At 41.0% G+C, this 19,529-nt stretch overlaps 1 protein-coding gene across 1 annotated transcript; it reads left to right on the top strand.

Moving 5' to 3' along the window:
• Positions 1-578: 578 nt before the first annotated feature.
• Positions 579-16,360, top strand: nek8 (NIMA-related kinase 8). Its single transcript, XM_008297145.1, has 15 exons — positions 579-632; positions 3,080-3,285; positions 6,224-6,456; positions 6,550-6,681; positions 7,147-7,355; positions 7,460-7,539; positions 7,628-7,812; positions 8,392-8,539; positions 9,083-9,159; positions 10,120-10,237; positions 10,364-10,514; positions 11,018-11,181; positions 11,545-11,697; positions 13,107-13,265; positions 15,397-16,360. The coding sequence occupies exons 1-15, from the start codon at positions 586-588 to the stop codon at positions 15,423-15,425; spliced, it is 2,091 nt and encodes a 696-aa protein (XP_008295367.1). The 5' UTR covers positions 579-585; the 3' UTR covers positions 15,426-16,360.
• The last annotated feature ends 3,169 nt before the right edge of the window (positions 16,361-19,529 follow it).

The following is a 19,529-nucleotide window of genomic DNA, read 5'->3' as shown; positions in this document are numbered from 1 at the left end:
CTCAAATATGTTCCAAGTACATTTGTTTGTACCTAAACACACAGGCATTCAGACACATTAAATAGACATCTGGATTGTCTGCCCCTAAAAACTTTTACACATCAGACACTTCATTTATTACATTCTGGGGTACTTTTTGCACCTGTTTGTGCATTTTCTACATCTGTTCATCTTTAAAATCGCTTCAAACGCAAAATTCAGGCACAATGAGTATCCTGTCATATCTAAACATTATAGCAGTCTTTCTATAATTCAAGTAATTTGCTTTTTTTAATTTATTGTTAGGGAGGGACAGATAGTATTGTAAAATTTAGCATTGCAACAGCCTTGCTTGTCTTCTCTTGGCGAAACACACAGGGAAAATGAATGACAAAAATGCAGTATTTTAAATGTGACTTTTTTGTGTGCTTAATTTCCCCCTGAGACTGAAAATGTTTGTTAAACAGTGTCTGAAGAAAAGCTGTGTCTCCTTTTGCGTCTTTCTGGCTGCAGAGTTTCTGCTTCGCCTCTTTTGTCCCTCGGTGGCCGCCGTAGTTCTGGCCTTGGGTTGCCTGGAGACGGCGGAAGCGTTTGGGAGCAGCAGCGATGGAGAAGTATGAGAAAATCAAAGTTGTTGGAAGAGGAGCTTTCGGGTAAAGTCTGGGTTTAATAATACATTTTCCAGATGTTTTGAGCCACAAACATCGTTCTGTTTATGAAACGTCGCTTTCAGGGGTAAACTGAAAAAGTCAGAACTCCGTAAAAAGTATGTTTTTATCTCTAAAAGTAACGGGACGCGACGAAGCTCCGCCTAAAGAAGAAAAAGAGGACAGAGTGTCAGAAATAACGGAACATTGGACGTAGTTCGCAAAAAAAGTTATCTAAAAACATTTTCAGGTGAAATACGTGACAAAATACTGGTTTGTAAGCTGTAAACTAACCGCGCAGTTCACACTTTGTTTGGTGTTTGACTTTTCTAAAGTTTGTCTTTAGCTCGGCTAATTGTAAGATAACGTTAGTTTATCCGGTGACATTTTCCAATACAGTGAATTTCGTTGTTTGAATTTGATACAAATAAATAACTTGCTGGTATTGTGCTAAAAAGTGACTGTCTACTGAAAACTATTATCGCCCAGTTCATGTGCATTTACAGCTGCTTTAGTCTGAGTCAGACAGTCATGAGTAATGATCTTGAAGTTATCCTTATGTCTTTTTATTGTCTTATCTGTTCTGTGCCCCACTTATAACCAATCCAGTTCTTTTTTATAGGCTTAAATATCTTCAAGGAACTAATTCAACTTACAAAATTCAGTTTTCCACTTATCAAACCAGTGACTGCAGCCCCTACACTGTAACTGAAATGTTATTAATGCTTCAAAATGACTTGATTTGATTCACTGGTGTACTTTAAAGATGACAGTCATATGATTAAGAAAATAGAAATACTTTTAGTGCAAAGAACTACCTGCAAATTATGTTACTGAATATAAACAAGGATATGAGTTGCACCAAACATATATATACATTTTAAACTTTGGAACATTATTGTAGCATTGCCTTTAATCTGTTTTATTACACAATAAAGTACAAACATTTCTATGGACACAATTATAAAGATATGAAAAGCATATGTCTTTTTTGCTTTTACCTTTTGTGCTCTTACCACTGACAAAAAGTATATTTGCATATTAGGAGAGTTTTTTCCCCAATTAAAGCATCTGCAGACATTTAGGAAGTGGGCAGTCAGGTTTTGGGAACAATCGTATTTGGAACAAACTGGTTCCAACTGGTGAGAAGAAGTAGTAGTAGAAGAAGAAATCCTCAGATATTTTACTTAAATAAAAGTACCAGTACTTCAGTTGAAAAATACTCCACATAAGTAAGGATATTAGCAGAAAAATATATGTAAAAACACAGAGACAACAGAAAGGCACGGCTTCATAGTGTTATATATTTGTTTTAAAGGTGCATTTTAATTTTTTACCCAAATTTTATGACATACAGTATGTTTTTGTAAACCTTAGGAACAAGTGGTGACTACAAAAGGAGACAGAAGACATTTTAACTCACTTGTTTCAGAACACGGGAGTCTTTAATAACATTAATGGTGGCTCAGTTGTATTACATGTGTCCGCAAGATGTTTCAGTTAATGAGCATTCACAGTGTGACAGCCTCGGTTTTCCTGTTACAAAATGAAATGTGATGTAAGACTACAGAGAACAACAGACAATACTATGTAAATGATACTCTTAAGTAGTTTTGCAAATACTGGAGAGGTACAATAGGTGCACTATTATGTAACACAATATTGAGGAAAAACAGTGCAGACAACCTTGTTTCTATTGTGTATTGAAAGAGACACTTTTTAAACTTAATAATCCAACATAAAGTACAACGGAAATGTGCACAGTGCAGTCGTCCAGGAGCTGAACTGGACTTCGACTAGACCATAAGGTTATTCTCACGGCATGTCACATGGTTACTTTGAAGTTCTCTCTGTGTTTGTTGTTCATTACCATTACTTTACATGCTGAACATACAAGAGTATCATAAAATATTATGTTTCTCAGACATGTGCTTTAAAACAAATTTAAAACAGATTGTTTTTGTCTAAAAACAGTACTAAAAAGCAGTAACTCTGTCTTCCTCTACTTTATTATTGTTATGTCCTTGTGCTCTGTTTTCTACTGACTGATTAATTTTCACTTGACTCATAATGTTTTGGACTTCCACAGGAAAACACACACTACATTTCTCACACCTAATAAGCGAAGGCCCGTACATGTGTCGGCATGTTTTTTCTCATTTTATTCTGCACTAGAAAACTAGCAGTGTATGTAACAAAAACCATTAGTTCATAAATGTTCATGCAGCAGTAGTGCATCACTGTGAGAGCTGCATCTTTTCTACAATGTGTACCTTTTCTTTTTACACTTCATTTGCCTCAAAATGTACATACTGCCTGACTGTCAGTTACAACGCTGGTGCCAAAGCTCTTTAAGGTTCACATCACTGAATCTAAACTGCCACAAATCATCCTCCTATTCTTTATTCAAGGAAATATGTTCCTCATTTTTCTCCACTTTCCTCGCCTGTCAGGATCGTTCACCTTTGCCGCAGGCGCAGCGACGGGGCCTTTGTCATCCTGAAGGAGATCCCAGTGGAGCAGATGTCACGAGACGAACGTCTGGCGGCTCAAAACGAGTGTCAGGTGCTCAAACTGCTCAACCACCCAAATATCATAGAGTACTATGAGAACTTCCTGGAAGACAAGGCCCTCATGATAGCGATGGAATATGCACCAGGTAAGAGCCCTGCAAGATCTTATTACATAACCTCCTTTTGTTCATTGTACAGCAGATCACTTTTCTCATGGTTGAGTGCTGCAGGGCTCCATCATACCTTCCCACATTCCCATGTCAGGCCAGGAAGGACCACATGAAAACATCTAATATCTCAGTTTGTCAGAGGCAATGTAATTAAGTAACTATAATGAAAAAAATACAGATGCAAGCCTGAAATTGTGAGACTTGGCACTGTTGGCTGTTTATGCTGTTAGATTAAAGACAAAACATTTGCTGTTAAAGTTCTAGACTGTCTCTTCATTACATTTTCTCATCCTTTTGCTCGATTTATATTGATATTGGTTTCAATTCATTTCAATTCAATTCAAACAACTTTATTAATCCCACTTGCAAAAATGTATTTGAAGCATCTTGTAGGTTACACAATACACAACAAAGTATACACACCCACACATATGCATACAACTATACATACATATACATACACACTTACATACCCGTACACATCATAATAAATAAAATCCAGTCTTGCATGGCTGCCTATGAAGGTTGGATTTATGCACCAGTGTTGTGGTTTTAAAAACTTTTGAAGATTTATTTCCTCATTGCTTTGTTTTATTATCTTGTCATTGTCATGTTGTGTTTGCATCCTCCTCCTATTGTTACAGTAATTTGGCATTGTAATGTCTTATACTTTATCTTTGTCTTATGTGACTGCGAAATCACAGGTTGAAATACCTTCCCTTACCTGAAGTCACCACACCTCACGCAACATTGCGTCGACTGTCACCCTGCCAAACACACCCAGGATGTTATATAACCTCGTTTTTTTGGCCTGCAAACCACTTTTTGACTCCAAACCGCTGTGCCTAGAATGTGCCCATCATCCTAACCATGATCGATTGTGACAGATAAAGTGTTGGAACTGCTTTCCAGATCCTGTGTTTGATAGTACACACCACATCAGAGGCTCTGTGCACCACCTTCACTGTGTTTGTAGCTGTCTTTTGATTTAATGTTCTTTTTATTCCTGTGCGCACTAAAGTGAATTAAAGTTAAGCAGGAAACAGACTCTAATGTTAAAAAAGGACATTTAATGCAACATAACTGGCTTTGTAAAGATGGTTTTACAGTGTGCTGTTTCCTGACATTAAGGCAAGTCACTGATGGAGAGTGTAGAGCTTGTAGACTGGCTTTGGACTTGTTTTGGATATTTTTTGGCTAGTTTTGGATGTAGGTTTTGGACTTGGCTTTAGGGTGGTTATGGCTTGTTGTAGACTGGTGACTTTGGGCTGGCTTTGAGGTCATTTTGGACTGATTTTGGTCTGGCTTGAGTCTAGCTTTGGACTGGTTAATGGCTCATTTTCTGCTGGGGCTGTCCTGGTTTTTGGCCTCGGTTTGGACTTTTTTTCAGACTTAGTTTTAAACGTAGCTTTTGGGATTTCTTTGGACTTATTTTGGGATCGGTATTGGATGTGCTGAAAGGTGGCGCAGTTGGTTAGCACTGTTGCCTCACAGCAAGAAGGTCGCCGGTTTGCGTCCCGGTTGGGGCACTGGGATCTTTCACCGGGATCTTTCTGCGTGGAGTTTGCATGTTCTTTCCGTGCAGCGTGGGTTCTCTCCGGGTTCTCCGGCTTCTTCCCACAAGAAATTGGTGATTCTAAATTGTCCATAGGTGTGGATGTGAGTGTGCTTGGTTGTCTGTCTCTAAGTGTAGCCCTGTGATAGACTGGTCCAGGGTGTCCCCTGCCTTCACCCTAAGTCAGCTGGGATAGGCTCCAGCCCCCCGCCACCCAAGTGAGCATTAAGTGTTGTATAAATAATGGATGGATAGTATTGGATGTGTTTTTTGGTTGGTTGTAGACTTTGTTTTGAACTGGTTTAGACTGGGGGCTTTGAGGTGGTTTTGGACTGATTTTGGTCTGGCTTGAGTCTAGCTTTGGACTGGCTAATGGCTCATTTTTTGCTGGGGCTGTCCTGGTTTTTGGCCTCGGGTTGGGCTTTTTTTCAGACTTAGTTTTAAATGTAGCTTTTGGGATTTCTTTGGACTTATTTTGGGATCGGTATTGGATGTGCTGAAAGGTGGCGCAGTTGGTAGCCCTGTTGCCTCGCAGCAAGAAGGTCGCCAGTTCGCGTCCCGGTTGGGACTGGGATCTTTTACCGGGATCTTTCTGCGTGGAGTCTGCATGTTCTCCCCGTGCAGCGTGGGTTCTCTCCGGGTTCTCCGGCTTCCTCCCACAAGAAATTGGTGATTCTAAATTGTCTGTAGGTGTGAATGTGAGTGTGCTTGATTGTCTGTCTCTAAGTGTAGCCCTGTGATAGACTGGTCCAGGATGTCCCCTGCCTTCACCCTAAGTCAGCTGGGATAGGCTCCAGCCCCCCGCCACCCAAGTGAGCATTAAGTGGTGTATAAATAATGGATGGATGGTATTGGATGTGGTTTTTGGTTGGTTGTAGACTTTGTTTTGAACTGGTTTAGACTGGGGGCTTTGAGGTGGTTTTGGACTGATTTTTAGACTGGTTTTGTCCTTGATTTTGGATTGTTTGTTTTGGACTTGGTTATGGGTTGGTTTTGGATTTGTTTTAGACTTGATTTGTGTTCGGTTTTGGGCTGGTTTTGGACAGATTTTTTTTGTAGACCTTGAAACTGAAATGAATCTTATTAATAGCTTGAGATCCAAAAAGCCTGGGGCTTTGTGTTTCATGAAAGAAGATAAAATGATGAATAAAAAAATATTTTTTTTTACATGGCTAGATGGTTATTTTTTTGATCCCTATTTCCTCTCATGCTTACATTAAGATTTAATTTGTGCACTGAAAAGATAGCCTGTAAAAATCTAATGCTTATTAGAGTTGTTATCATCAACACACTGCAACCCACTAACTTTTGTTGTATTATAGTTTTGATGAACAGAAATGATTTGTTTTCTTTGTACAGGTGGAACCTTGGCTGACTACATACAGAAGCGATGTAACTCCCTGCTGGACGAGGACACCATCCTTCACTTCTTCGTACAGATCTTACTCGCTCTGTACCACGTTCACAACAAGCTCATCCTGCACCGAGACCTCAAGACACAGAACATCCTACTCGACAAGCACCAGATGATCGTCAAAATCGGTGACTTTGGCATCTCCAAAATCCTTGTTAGCAAGAGCAAAGCTTACACGGTGAGCTGATTGGCATTTATTTGGGAAGTATAAACAGCATGAAAACATCGTGTGTGCTAACATGAATCAATAGCTCTTTTTGTCACTCCACAGGTGGTTGGGACTCCTTGCTACATCTCGCCAGAGCTGTGTGAAGGAAAGCCGTACAACCAGAAGAGCGACATCTGGGCTTTGGGCTGCGTGCTGTATGAGCTGGCGAGCCTCAAGAGAGCCTTCGAGGCTGCTGTACTAAAAGCATTTTCTTTGTAGTAATCCTTTTTTTTTCTGGGATATAATGATAATACTACATTTCTGTTAGCTTTTACAGCTTTATTATTCTTATTGAATTCATAATGCATCAACTCTTGCTGTGTGCAAAGGCAGTGAAACCATCCTAACAACCATCAGTGCTACATTATGTACACCGAGGGAGACGCTCAGAACCGTTTCTCAGAACATTTCATATGAAGACCTCAGGTTGTCCCATATTAAAGCGTGAAGCAGATTGGATAGGGCTTTTGATTTTCACACAAATCAATAATTCATCCAAATCTTTTTTTTTTTTTTGGGCTTTTGCTCAAATCTCTCTTCACTACCAATTCCACAGTGGTTTACTAATCTGAAAACCTTATTTCTTTGGCAGGGATTTGGGGAATTTTCCCATGCATATATAATGCATCTCGTAATTTTACTCTTTAATTTTGCTTTCAGAATCTACCCGCCCTCGTTCTGAAGATCATGAGCGGTACCTTTGCTCCGATATCAGACCGGTACAGCCCAGAACTTCGGCAGCTCATCCTCAACATGCTCAATCTGGATCCATCCAAGCGGCCTCAACTCAATGAAATAATGGCTCTCCCCATATGCATCAGGCCCCTGCTTAACCTCTACACAGATATAGGCAACGTAAAAATGCGAAGGTGGGGCCTTAATGCAACAGCAATGAGAAGATAGGCCTAATTTGAGATTCAGATTTACTAATGTTGTGTATAAATTCTCTCCATCACTGACTTTTTTCTCTCAGGATTGAGAAACCACTGTCTACTGTGCAAACTGGTCCTCAGGGTAGAGCAGGAGGGAGAGTTCCTACCAGCAGGTCCAGAGGTGAAGCACATATTATGATTATTTGATATTCAGGCTGACCACAGTACAAGAATTACAAATGAAGTTGTGTCTTCTTGGGCTGGAACAGATGGATCAGTGGGTTTAGGGTCAGGAAAGGTGCACACACTCCCACTGTCTTTGGTGTATACGTGGGGAAGTGGCATCTCAGCGCCTCTCCGCCTGCCCATGCTCAACACCGAAGTGCTTCAGGTGTCTCTCGGCCGCACGCAGAAGATGGGAGTCACTAAGTCCGGCCGTCTGATTACATGGGAGGTCTGTATACACCCCTACAGTTTTTATATATTTAGACTTTGGCTGTTTTAGAGGTTCCCGAAATAGTGAATTAGAATGTACTGTCCTTTGCTGATGTTTCCACATACAGCTGCAAGAATTTCATTTCACTGTGCTTTATTTCTAAAGAACTCACAAGGCAGTACATTTTGTAGCATTTTGTAGAAAGTATCACCGGTAACCGTCTCTGGTTTGGTCTTGTAGACTCAAAGAGAAGAAAATTTAGTGCAGAAGAGTCAGAAATAACAGCATTTGCTTCAGTAGTTTACGGCGCAAACAGCCAACATCAATTTGTTGAAAACAACATGTTTTTGCCCATTTTCTGAATTCTAGGAAACGCTAGCAAATGTAGAAAATCACTAAATGACTGGGTGACTTGGTTACTTAATAAAATAACACCTCGGAAGGACTGAACATCACAGCCTGATGGTGTCTAATTGCATTAGAGGGTGGATTCTTCCTTTAACATGATGTTTTCCAGGAAAGAGGTGCATTCTCACTCTGCTGCTGCCATAAAGAGACTCTCTGCCCACACAGACTTACAATCGTTTATCGTCACAGGCTCCGTCAGTGGGGTCTGGTGAGGCCAGTCTTCCCGGTGTGGTGGAGCAGATGCAGCCTCAGTTCATTTCTCGCTTCCTCGAGGGTCAGTCTGGAGTCACCATCAAGTCTGTGTCCTGCGGCGATCTCTTTACCACCTGCATGACAGGTTGGTGGCCCGTTCGTCTTTGGATAGCCATCAGAGAGATCACAGCCGTGCTCAGTCAGTGCAGCTCGGAGCTCTGCTGTAGGAAATCAATGTTTATTCTCTGCTTTCTGCACCCCCCCACCCCCCAACACTCTGCAAGAAACGGCTGAAAAACACTGAGGCAGCACTTGAGCGTACGTATGAAAGTGTGGATACAGCCAGTTCTTTTTCTCGATAGTGTGAAGCCACTTGTAAAATAAACCTCTTCATGCTTGCCAAGCAGTTTGGAGGTGCCGTTTTTCTCGAGCGCAAACCGTGGCGCGCCGTTAGTCGGAGCGCTTTAGGAGGCTGTCGTCAGTCCGTCCAGCATTGGAAAGCAGATAACACGGGATTAAAGACCCTTCCTCTCAGCTCAGTTGCCTCTCTTTCATCACTTTTCACTGACACAGATTAGCGTTTCCTAGATAGGGATTAGAAGCATTCTGTTGGTCTACATAAGAATACACCTACACTCATCAACTAATAGTACCATTAATCCCTTCTTTTTTATTTTTCAATTTGCAGACAGGGGCATTATCATGACGTTTGGGAGCGGGAGCAACGGCTGTCTGGGGCACGGTAACTTCAATGATGTAACGCAGGTATGTGTTCACAAGAAAACCTTTGAATGTCATATTATGAGTTTATTAAACACCAAACTGAAACCAAGACAGTGTAATGTAACAGTTCTGCTGGTGTTTCAGATATTTTTTCTGCATGTTTATATAAGGCGAGACTAGACTAAATATTTAAAACATCTCTCAAATAAAAATGGAACACTATCACCTTTATAAAGGGCAAGTGAGTCTATGTTTGTATTTTTTCTTCACTATGTAAACAGAATTACAATCTAAGCTATTACCTACTGTATATTATCCTGAGTCATACATCTAGCTGGTTCCTGCTCAGTTTAAAACATCAGCGTAATTATTAATCCAGTACAGTGTGCATTAATACAATACTGACAGTGACCTCCATAAGTATGCAAACAGTAGCTTGTTAAAAAAAAGTTGATGTTTCTGTTTACATACTTTTCACAATATATAAATATATATTTCAAAAATCTAAAGACATTCGCTATTTTTTTTCTCACTGCTTTGCTTTGATCTGAAATCCAAATCCTCAAAGCAGTAAAAGCAGACATTTTGCTTTACTTTTAACATGTTTTTGGAAGGCACTGAAGCTGCTTTTGCTCAGCTGGGATTTTTACTTATACTGAATGTATTTTTGACGCAGTTCATGATATTTTTTATTCTTTTTGCATTTCCTGTATGAATATGTGAGGGGATGCGTCACATTATGGCAAACATGCCTTAAAATGAATAATACTGTATGATTATGAATTTGCAGAAGGACATGATTACCTTTAACTTTTATTGGACAGGAAACAGGAGGAGAGTAACAATTTTGACACAAATGGACCCTGGTTTGATTTAAACTAGAGATGCTGCAGTTGAATTTATATATTTACCCAGAAGGCTACCAAAATGCTGCACTTATATGGCTTTTTGATAAAAACCTGTAATTTTACATTCCTTTCCTTCCTCTCTTTCTGCTCTCAGCCCAAGATAGTGGAGGCACTCCTTGGCTACGAGCTGGTTCAGGTGTCCTGCGGTGCTTCTCACGTTCTCGCTGTGACCAATGAGAGAGAAGTATTTGCCTGGGGAAGAGGAGACAATGGTAAAGTACATCGGCCAGTTGTGTTCAAACTCACTCGTGCTATTTTCCTCTTTTGGGTGTTTCTTTTTACGTCACTGATTTATGGCTGCTGTGTCTCACTCTGATTGCTGGGTCTCTGTCTGGAAGGTCGCCTCGGGCTTGGCACTCAAGACACCCACAACTGTCCACAGCAGGTGTGTCTACCTGTGGAATTCGAAGCCCAGAGGATAGTATGTGGAGTCGACTGCTCCATGATAATCAGCACCCAATACAGTATAGTAGCGTGTGGAAGCAACAGGTAATTATTCTGTTTCTCAAAGCAACATACTGACTGGAAAGAGTTGAAGATAAGCAGAGAAACACATCTTTTTCACATTTCATGAGGCGACACTTTCACTGTATGTTTTCCTTAAAGGATAATAAATTGCACCTCCCATAGGCTTATGTTACAAATCCGGCCATGTGCGTGGGGTGGTGGTAGATTAAAGGTTCAGAGAGATAGTTTCTTGGTGCACAACCTGTGAGACAACATTCTCCTAAAATGACACTTTGTTTGCACTCATTGTTAATGTCTTTCTCTGAGAGGATGTAGATCTCTGTGTCAGTAGGTGTAACTGCAGTAAACATAGCAGTTTAGGCCAAAGAAGGACCGTTCAGACACCCATGCATCTTACAGACATAGAAACAGACATAGAAAATATATGAGTCCTGTGAGAAACCTAAATTTAGGTTTAAGTACAGGTTTAAAAAGGTTTTGGTGAATGCTACAATACTGTTTCTGTTTAAAATGTCTGTGGTCAGGTTCAACAAGCTCGGCCTGGACAGGATTACATCTGGAGAGGAACCAAATCCCTCGAATCAAGTGGAAGAAGTTCATTCTTACACTCCGGTCCAATCAGCGCCCCTCAACAGCGAGAAGACTGTTTACATTGACATCGGGACGGCCCATTCAGTTGCTGTTACAGGTTGAAATATTCACAATATTACTCATTTTGAAGCAGATTTGTTTGCAGCGCACTGGGAAGGAAGAATCCTACACCACATTTTGATCATCAGACGTTCATCAGGCCAATACAAACAGTAATATTTCAGTCAAGAGATTTCGACTCAGCTTCTCTTTCGTGTTCTAGAGCTTTTCCTATTAGCTCCAAGTTACGCAAAAAACCTCCAGGAAAGATCACATTTAACATGTTACATTTTTAGAGTCAAGCTAAAGGGCTAAAGCTAAATAAAAAAAAACACAGAAGTGTAGAAGACATGAAACACTTAGCACCACCTCTAGTGTGATTTTCATACATTTTCTTGGTCTGTGTCTTTTCAATGTCCAGAAAGAGGTCAGTGTTTTACCTTCGGCAGCAACCAGCACGGCCAGATGGGCTGCAGTTCCCGTCGTAGCAGCCGTGTTCCCTACCTGGTGCCCGGCCTGCAGGGTATCACCATGGCTGCCTGTGGCGACGCCTTCACCTTAGCTATCGGATCAGGTGAGGAGAAGAGAATAAGTGACATATCTTGATCCTCTCTGTTTTTAAAGGCCCGACACACCTGCACAGGTGAGTTCAGCTGTTTTATCTGCTCTGTTTAGTTTGGGGTATACTTCACTTGAGTTCACTGGAATATTATAATAATAACAAGAAGGAGAAAATGTGCATGTAGGTTAGTGTCTGTTCATTGAAATACACTTGCTTGATTTGGAAAAAAAAAAAACCTATTGGAGCTAGCATGGATTACAACAGCAGTCTGCAAAGCTCTACATTATGCTTTATATTATTATTTTATCAAACGTGATATTTGGGGGGATTATGGTGCAGTTAAGAAAAGTTACAGCTGAAAGATAAACAAACCATTGTTCCTGAACAAAAGGTAAGTCTCACCCCGTCTTTCAAGGCAGCTGAACATTGGAGCATGTCGCCATTTCACGTATCAGAGTTATCAGATCAGAATCTGTGATGAGAAGGAAGCACAATAAAGGCGTCTTGCCCTGTTCCATTTAGAAAGACAAGATGTCTAATCAGCCAAATTAGGTGAGATCATCTGTGTAGCTGATTTATGTACTTGGTTAAAGAAACCCTGAAACGAAGCAGACAGATAATGCAAAACATTTCATACATGACCACTGTTGTATTGTGTTTATACTTGGATGACAAATAAGAAGCACACATGAATGTTCTGCATTACAATATATGAGAAATATTCCACAGTAAAGTTGTAAAGCAGCAGGGTTCATCTGAGCTCTGAGCACAGGCAACATTTTGTACATATCTGTGGTTTTTAGAAAAACTGAGTTCTGGGACACTGAGGGCATTTTAATGAGAGTCACTCAGTTTCAAACTGTCCCTGTGAGTAGCTGTGTGACCACACTGCAGTAATGTAACTTTAACTCCAAAACAAAGCCAAATGAATGTGGTGGATTTCACGTCACACTAAAGTGAACTCAAAGTTTGTCACCAATGGCTTCATGGAGCACACGGTAGAAAATGGTTAGCAATAATGTAAACTATACATAGTTTTTAACTAATGTGATAAACACAGAAAACTGTTGGCTTAGTTCTTTAAACACTTGGGTTAACAGATAGGTAACAGATGTATGTGTGTTTGTACTCGACTGTCTGTACGTGTGTGTGTTGTTCTTACAGCTGAGGGTAAAATGGTAAAATGTCACATTGTGCCAGCGATTGGCCCCCTGGGGAGAAGCCAGCAGTGCCAGCTCTGCCTGTAGGTTTTCTTTGTTGAAGAAAGGCTTTGTTCGGCTCTGACTTCTTACAGATTGAGCCATTATGCTGCCACTGCAGGAGCGACAGAGCTGTCAGTTAAAGATTTGTGTGGATTAATGCGTCCTGGGGGTCTCGCTCTGAATTCGGTCACAGCTCCCTCTTCTCCTGTTTTCCTGCAGAAGGGGAGGTGTACACGTGGGGAAAGGGGGCCCGCGGCCGACTCGGAAGAAAAGAGGAGGACTCTGGGATACCGAAGGCGGTGCAGCTCGACGAGAGTCACCCGTTCGCGGTGACATCGGTGGCCTGTTGTCATGGCAACACTCTGCTGGCAGTGAAACGTAATATTTCGCTTATTACCCTCTGTTAACAAACACTGTGAGATGTTGGGATGTGCTGAAATCTAACTAATCCCCAGATGAAAGACGGGCTGAACTCGAAACAAGCTTCTGCTGATAACGTCGGCAGAGCTGCATGTTTTTCATTGCGAAAGGACTCATTTGTAAGTTTGAAAGCTTAGCTAGGACATGAAGTGTTTACATGTTTAAGCACATCCAGTCACAGGTGGTGTGTCGACACGTTTGCTTATGTTAACAAACTTGTTCCTTATAGCTACACTCGACTGTTTCTGTCTGCGAGGAATCAGTCCAGTTTTACAGACATCTAATACTTTTGGACCAACCTGAACGATGACCATAGAACTTTTCCTGAGAGGAACAGAAAACAGTGATGGTGCACAATCCACCAGATTCTAATGAACGCTTAAAAACAGTGAAGGTGGGATTACACTCCGAATTCAAAATAGCTACAGAATTAGAGAAGATTAAACTGCATCCCAATTTAATAAGTAACAGAGATGGTAGTAATCCTTGATGCGGACTGCAGGGCTGCTGCTGAAATGTTTCCTTTGACCTGAACCATGTGACAAATACATGGAGACCAACCGCTGTGAGTGGGTTAGACCATTATTACAGAACATTTCCCACAACAAGCAGCGACATGAGCACGCAGGTGACAAAGATTTTGCCTCCATGACCGGACTAGAAGCTGAATATTACACTTCAATGAAAACATTTCTAATAATATAATAGTATTTATATGTACTTTAACTTATGAAGCAGTGTACTTAACACAAACACTGTCATTTTATATGCATAGTAAAATCATGTCAGGTAATCATGTACAGAAAGTAAACGTCACATAATTGGAGAAAAGTGAACTAAAATCAGTTTTTAGTCTCCCTCTGCACAATTCTTTGAAGACCTCAGATAACAAGCCACCAAAATCCTAATTAGGTGATGATCTGAGTTCAGTGCATAAGGTTTATTTTCCAGACTATTGTTGTTCTAACTATGTTACGTAACACAAACATCCAGAATGCAAAGTGTAGCTAGAATCATCACAGAGCAAAGTTTCACTACGTGGATCCCAGCTTTGTTTACCCCGAACAGATGCATGTGTGTGATACTAAAGACACTTTGTTCATTGTTCCACTGATCAGCATGTTGTGATAGCAAACAGGAAACACACTCATGAAGCCAGTAAACATGGATATGAAAATACAGGTTTTGCACGTTCAAGAAAAATCGTTTTTTCAAATGTTTTATGAGGGAGGAAATGCATTCAGTTCGACTTGAGGGCAGCACATCATTTGTTTTGGTAAACAGAAACTTTGTTCACAAAAAGCCCCACAGGGCAAATTTAAAGTCTGAGCAGTGAGCAAAAAACAGCATTTAGGCTGTCCCTGGAAAGTGAAGAACTTTACTGACTAATTTACTGACACTCAGAAGAAAATAGATTTTTTTTAAAATGATAATTTAAATGTTTTACAGGATTAACTGTTGGATCAGTGTGAAAATAGAGTCCAGAAAAATATTATTGTGACATCAGGTTGCCAAACATGCACAAAACTTTTCAACAATGCTTTAAATTTTAGTTTGATCCCAGTCGAAGAAGTCTAATGTTGATGTTCAAATCGAAAAAAAGCTTCTTTTTTAAACCTGTATTACGTGACAAAAGTAGAACTACAGACAGGAATAGAGGATGATAACGTGTCAGAGGTCTGGACGGAAGCCAAACTGTGGTCAGTTGTGTGGTGTCCATGAGACGACCAAACTTCCAACAGGGTGTTTGCTTGGCATGCAGGTGTAACTGTGCAGCCAAGTGACGTGAAGGATCCTGTTTCATATCGACAGAACAACATCACAAGCTTGTAGTGATATTTTATCGACAAATTGATTTATTGACCTTCAACAGTTTGTACAATGGAGAGTCATGTGCTGACGCTTAGATAAAGTGATAGATTTATTGACGGAAGAATTGTTTTGTGCAGAAAATATCAGGATACGGAGACAGTTTCAAGTCAAGATGGCATTGTCAGATTCAGTTTACTGCCGTATATAAAGAAGAAAAATGGAACCAGTGAAATAGACATACTTCAGCTGTACTAACTTCTCATCTCTCTTGTTTCAGCTCTGCTCGAGGAGCCTGTCCCGAGATGATTTTACCCAGAAAACTAACCCAATCAGTGGCCGCCATGAAAGCTGGCCGTGGCCTGAGGAGGAGGAGGAGGAGGAGGAGGAAGACAGCTTCCTCGGTTTCATTCTACAGCTGCAGCCTCAGATTTTCTCTTGCGCTTCGTCTCTGTCTAGTCCATCTATTTTTCTTTCAGGAATGTTTGCTTGTTTCACTCAGCAGCTTGATAACACGGAGCAAAGCTCAGAAAAGGTCGTGGCCTGTCTGTGGCAGCAGGTGTATCACAACAGGTAGGTCAAAGGAATGTTGCAACACTGATACTGAAGCTGGATTAGAGGAAGTCATTAGGCAGCTGTCATGTGGAGAGCTATTGTCCTCTCTCACGTGCGGCATTTGCACGATAAACTCGTGAAAGGCCAGCGAAAGTCAAACTGGTTTGAGCTCTCTTAAGCAACTGGTGAATGAGACGAAAAGAATGAAACCACTTGAGCGATCATCAGTCAAACGGAGCGAACACATTCATCTTGGTCACATCGTCAGTGGTCACTTTGTGCTTTATTGGATTAGTCCTCCAATACAGCAGTGTTCGAACCAGATAACGACGGGCTGAGTCAGAAATCACTCCCTTGTTCACCCTTTCACTGCTCTGCATAATAAGCACTCAGCAGTTCACTCATGGACGATTTATGAACCAGAGGGCCCCTGTGCACAGACGCATAAAAGCCCCCCAGTCGTCCCCCAGAAGAACATAAACCCAGACTGAAAGCCACACAGATGTGATTTGTGGCGGCTTTGTGTCTCCAGCTGTGCAACTTTCTGATGTTTTGAATCATTTTATGCCCCATTGTGGTCCATTTGTATGTCATTTTGCATCGCTCTGTGGTCCTTTGCATTTAATTTGTGTTGTTTTTTTGTCTTATTTTGCTTGTTGTGTCTCTTTTGGGTCATTTTTTGTCACATTTGGGTTATTTTGTGTCTCGTTTTGTATCCCTTTGTTGCCATTTTGTATGTTTGTTGTTATTTTACTTCAAGTCTCATTTTGGTTGTTTTGTGTCACTTTCTGGGACAAACAGCAACTCGTCACGCCATTAAACAGGTGTACAACATCAATCATTTCATTACAGTGCGATGTTCTGATGAGAAACGTTGGCTCCTCGTATTTAAGTGGATGTTACTTTGACACATACCACCCGACCAAGCACACTCTCATACAATTGCGGCCTCCGTCAACCAGGTAAAGCCCCCTGCAGTTCTGCAAAAACAGCTCAGAAATGACTCGAGAAACAAAACCAAGAGCTCAAGTCTTGACCCGACTTCCAAACTCCCAGATCCCAGTCCAATTGTGCATCCACAAGATATGCAGGAACAATTTCAATCCATGGAGGTCCCACCCTACAACCCATAAGACCCAAATGATCTGCTGGCAATGTCCCAGTTTCAGACATTTCAGGACACTCCAGGGGGTCACGCCTCAACAAGGAGGACCTGCCCAATAGTAGGCAGGTGGTTTTAATGTTGTTGACAATCTTCCTGTATTACAATTATGGCAAAAGACCACAGCCCGATGTCTCCTTGAGCCCCTCAACTCGTGTCCAGGAGGCCCAGTCAGTGATCTGTCCATGAGTTCACTCTGTAACGAGCAGTAAAGTTTGTTTCATCACTGTCATCAGTAGGAAGTAGCGGCCATGCAGTCAACAGAGCTGTTTCTACACCTCACTTGTAACTCAGATAAAGGTAAACCACAACTAAAGGGCTCTATACAGTAAACAGGGAGTGATTTCTGACACAGACTTTTAATGTGAATGTGTAGCAGATTTTAAACATGATGGTGATGTATGTCGTGTAAACTGTTCTTAAGATGACCAAAGACAAAAACTACCAAAGCATCTAGACAGCCCAGCAGAAACAAGTACTCAGGTCTTTTACTTAACCCCTTAAACCATTGACTACTTTATTTTTTTCTGCCTAAAAAACTTTTTTATGTTCAGTCAGTAGCAGCTGCACAGCTGTGAAGTCCAAATGAACAAGCATCCATCTGAGACACTTGTTTAAATACACTGAGCCTCTGTGTCCCTACCAGCAGGCCAGAAAGAAAACTCGCCTGATCAAAATTGTAAATAACAGACAAATAGAAATGAATCACAACAGTGACACATTCATTTTAGTCATAGTAGTAACAGGAGACCTCTTCAGAGAATGAGCAACACTCTGGAAACTCCCGGTACAGACGCCAGCAGTGGAAAGGGTTAAGCAAAGTGAACTAGATTCTAAAAAAATTAAAGATGTATAGAAACAAAACATATATGCTACGCTCAAAGAGATTAAAAAAACATAAAGCATACAGTTTATGAATAATTTGTTACAAGTGAAAAGGCTGCGATCAGTTTTTTCTGAGGCAAAATATGTACAAAATGTATAAAGTATCTGTAACGACGGATGATTAATCCTGAATTAAGTACTGCAGAGTGGGGCTAGTTGAAGTACACACACACACACACACACACATATGCTGCTTGGTAGCATAATCTTTATTAATCTTTTGCAATATATTGACAGATCATCATTTATTAACTGACTATATCCTGTAATAATAATGTCAATGTGTAAACTTGTGACTTTAAAATAGTCTGTTCCTCTATGCGTTGTGCACATGTGCCTTTTTATATTTGAATTTTGCTTCTAATTACTTTTTTTTCTTCTGGGATTAAAAACATACATTTTTTACTTTTACTAAAGATTAAGCGTGACAGGTGCAATGAAGTACTGGTGAGCAGAAAAACATGCAGAAACCTTGACATCAGTTTGGCTGTATGGGTCAATAAGAGAGAATCTGTTACCTGCAAAACACATATTTATGCTGAATAATGTTTCTGATCTTTGCCATGACTGGGAACTAGTAATGCATCTCAGAGTAATGATCTTAAAATGATTAAGTGCCCCTCTCAGTGTCGCCTCCACAGCCCCATTTTCATCCTCACATGATCCTGCATTTCACTCTGTAACAGCATCTGATTAATTAGCAGCTGGAGCCATTATTGTAATTATTAGCACAGATTAAGTCAGTTAAAAAGAAAAAAAAAATCCCTCCCTGAGTGAAAAAGGGGGTCTTGTTGATTCCAGACACCTTTTTTTTTTTTTTTTTGAGGACAGGGCTCAGCTGCCATTGTTGTCCTGTGTGATGATGTAATGGTGATGTAATCCGGTGGCAATACAAGCAGGTGAAAAATGATCCTGATGTGAGGATGCTCGCTTTATCGCGACTGTTTGAAATGATGTGCTCACGTTTGTATGTCATGATTGTGATAATGCAAGCCAGGTGTTGTTGTTTTTTTCAATGTGTTTATAAAAGATTTAACAACAAAAAAACCCCAAAAACAGAGAATAATGTAGATTTTGTGTGTTGCTCCACCACCAGGGGGCGTCTGTCACCTCTGACTGCACTGGATCCTCATTCAGTTCTATTTATGTGATTTAAACCTTCACAGCAGAACCCCTTCTCATGTGTGTTTTTACTAAATGGGGGGTGTAAAAGTGTATTTTTATTTATTTACTTTATGTTTAAATCCACCTGTATATTTCTGTCATTCATTTTAAAGGACTTTTTTGTGGACATCTAAAAATCAAACGTGGACATGCAGAGAGGTGGATCTCATTAGAGGCCACTGCAGCCGGACAAAAGCCTAATTAAAGATCCATAAAGGGGAGATCAGAGGATAAAATGGTGTGAACGGAGCGTTTCAGCTCCTTGACTCCTCCTGCATGGAGGAGGAGGAGGAAGAGGAGGAGGAGGAGGGGGCGGGACTCGGTTGCACCTAAACAGACGGAGGCTTTTTTACATTGTGCTCAGTGTGTCAGTCCTGCATCACCAGAGGAGCCTCACGGTGCAGCTCTGCCGGCCACAATACAGGGGTGGGAAAAAAAGCAGAGCCTTTATTGCAGGAGGGAAGGATCGATTCCTGCAGGATCCGAGCCGTCTTCTTTGTTGGCATCAAGGAGGAGGAAGAAGAAGAAGCCCGATCTGTCGGCGGCGGAAGGGACGTGATATGAGCTCCTCATCGGCTTAGACGGCAGCGCAACAGCCCCGGGTTTTTGTGTTGTTTTTTCCTTGCAAAAGGGGGTGGGGGGGTGGG

Source organism: Stegastes partitus, unplaced genomic scaffold, assembly GCF_000690725.1.
Source record: "Stegastes partitus isolate 25-593 unplaced genomic scaffold, Stegastes_partitus-1.0.2 Scaffold1194, whole genome shotgun sequence".
Classification (NCBI taxonomy): domain Eukaryota; kingdom Metazoa; phylum Chordata; class Actinopteri; family Pomacentridae; genus Stegastes; species Stegastes partitus.
Note: the sequence above shows the minus strand (reverse complement) of the source record. Positions and strands in the feature narration are given on the sequence as shown.

Bases quoted from the DNA above. Each gene is read 5' to 3' on its own strand.
- nek8 (XM_008297145.1), top strand. From the start codon at position 586: ATGGAGAAGTATGAGAAAATCAAAGTTGTTGGAAGAGGAGCTTTCGG. The intron at 7,356-7,459 runs GTGGGGCCTTAA...TTTTTCTCTCAG, and splicing joins GGCAACGTAAAAATGCGAAG to GATTGAGAAACCACTGTCTA. The intron at 8,540-9,082 runs GTTGGTGGCCCG...TTCAATTTGCAG, and splicing joins CTTTACCACCTGCATGACAG to ACAGGGGCATTATCATGACG.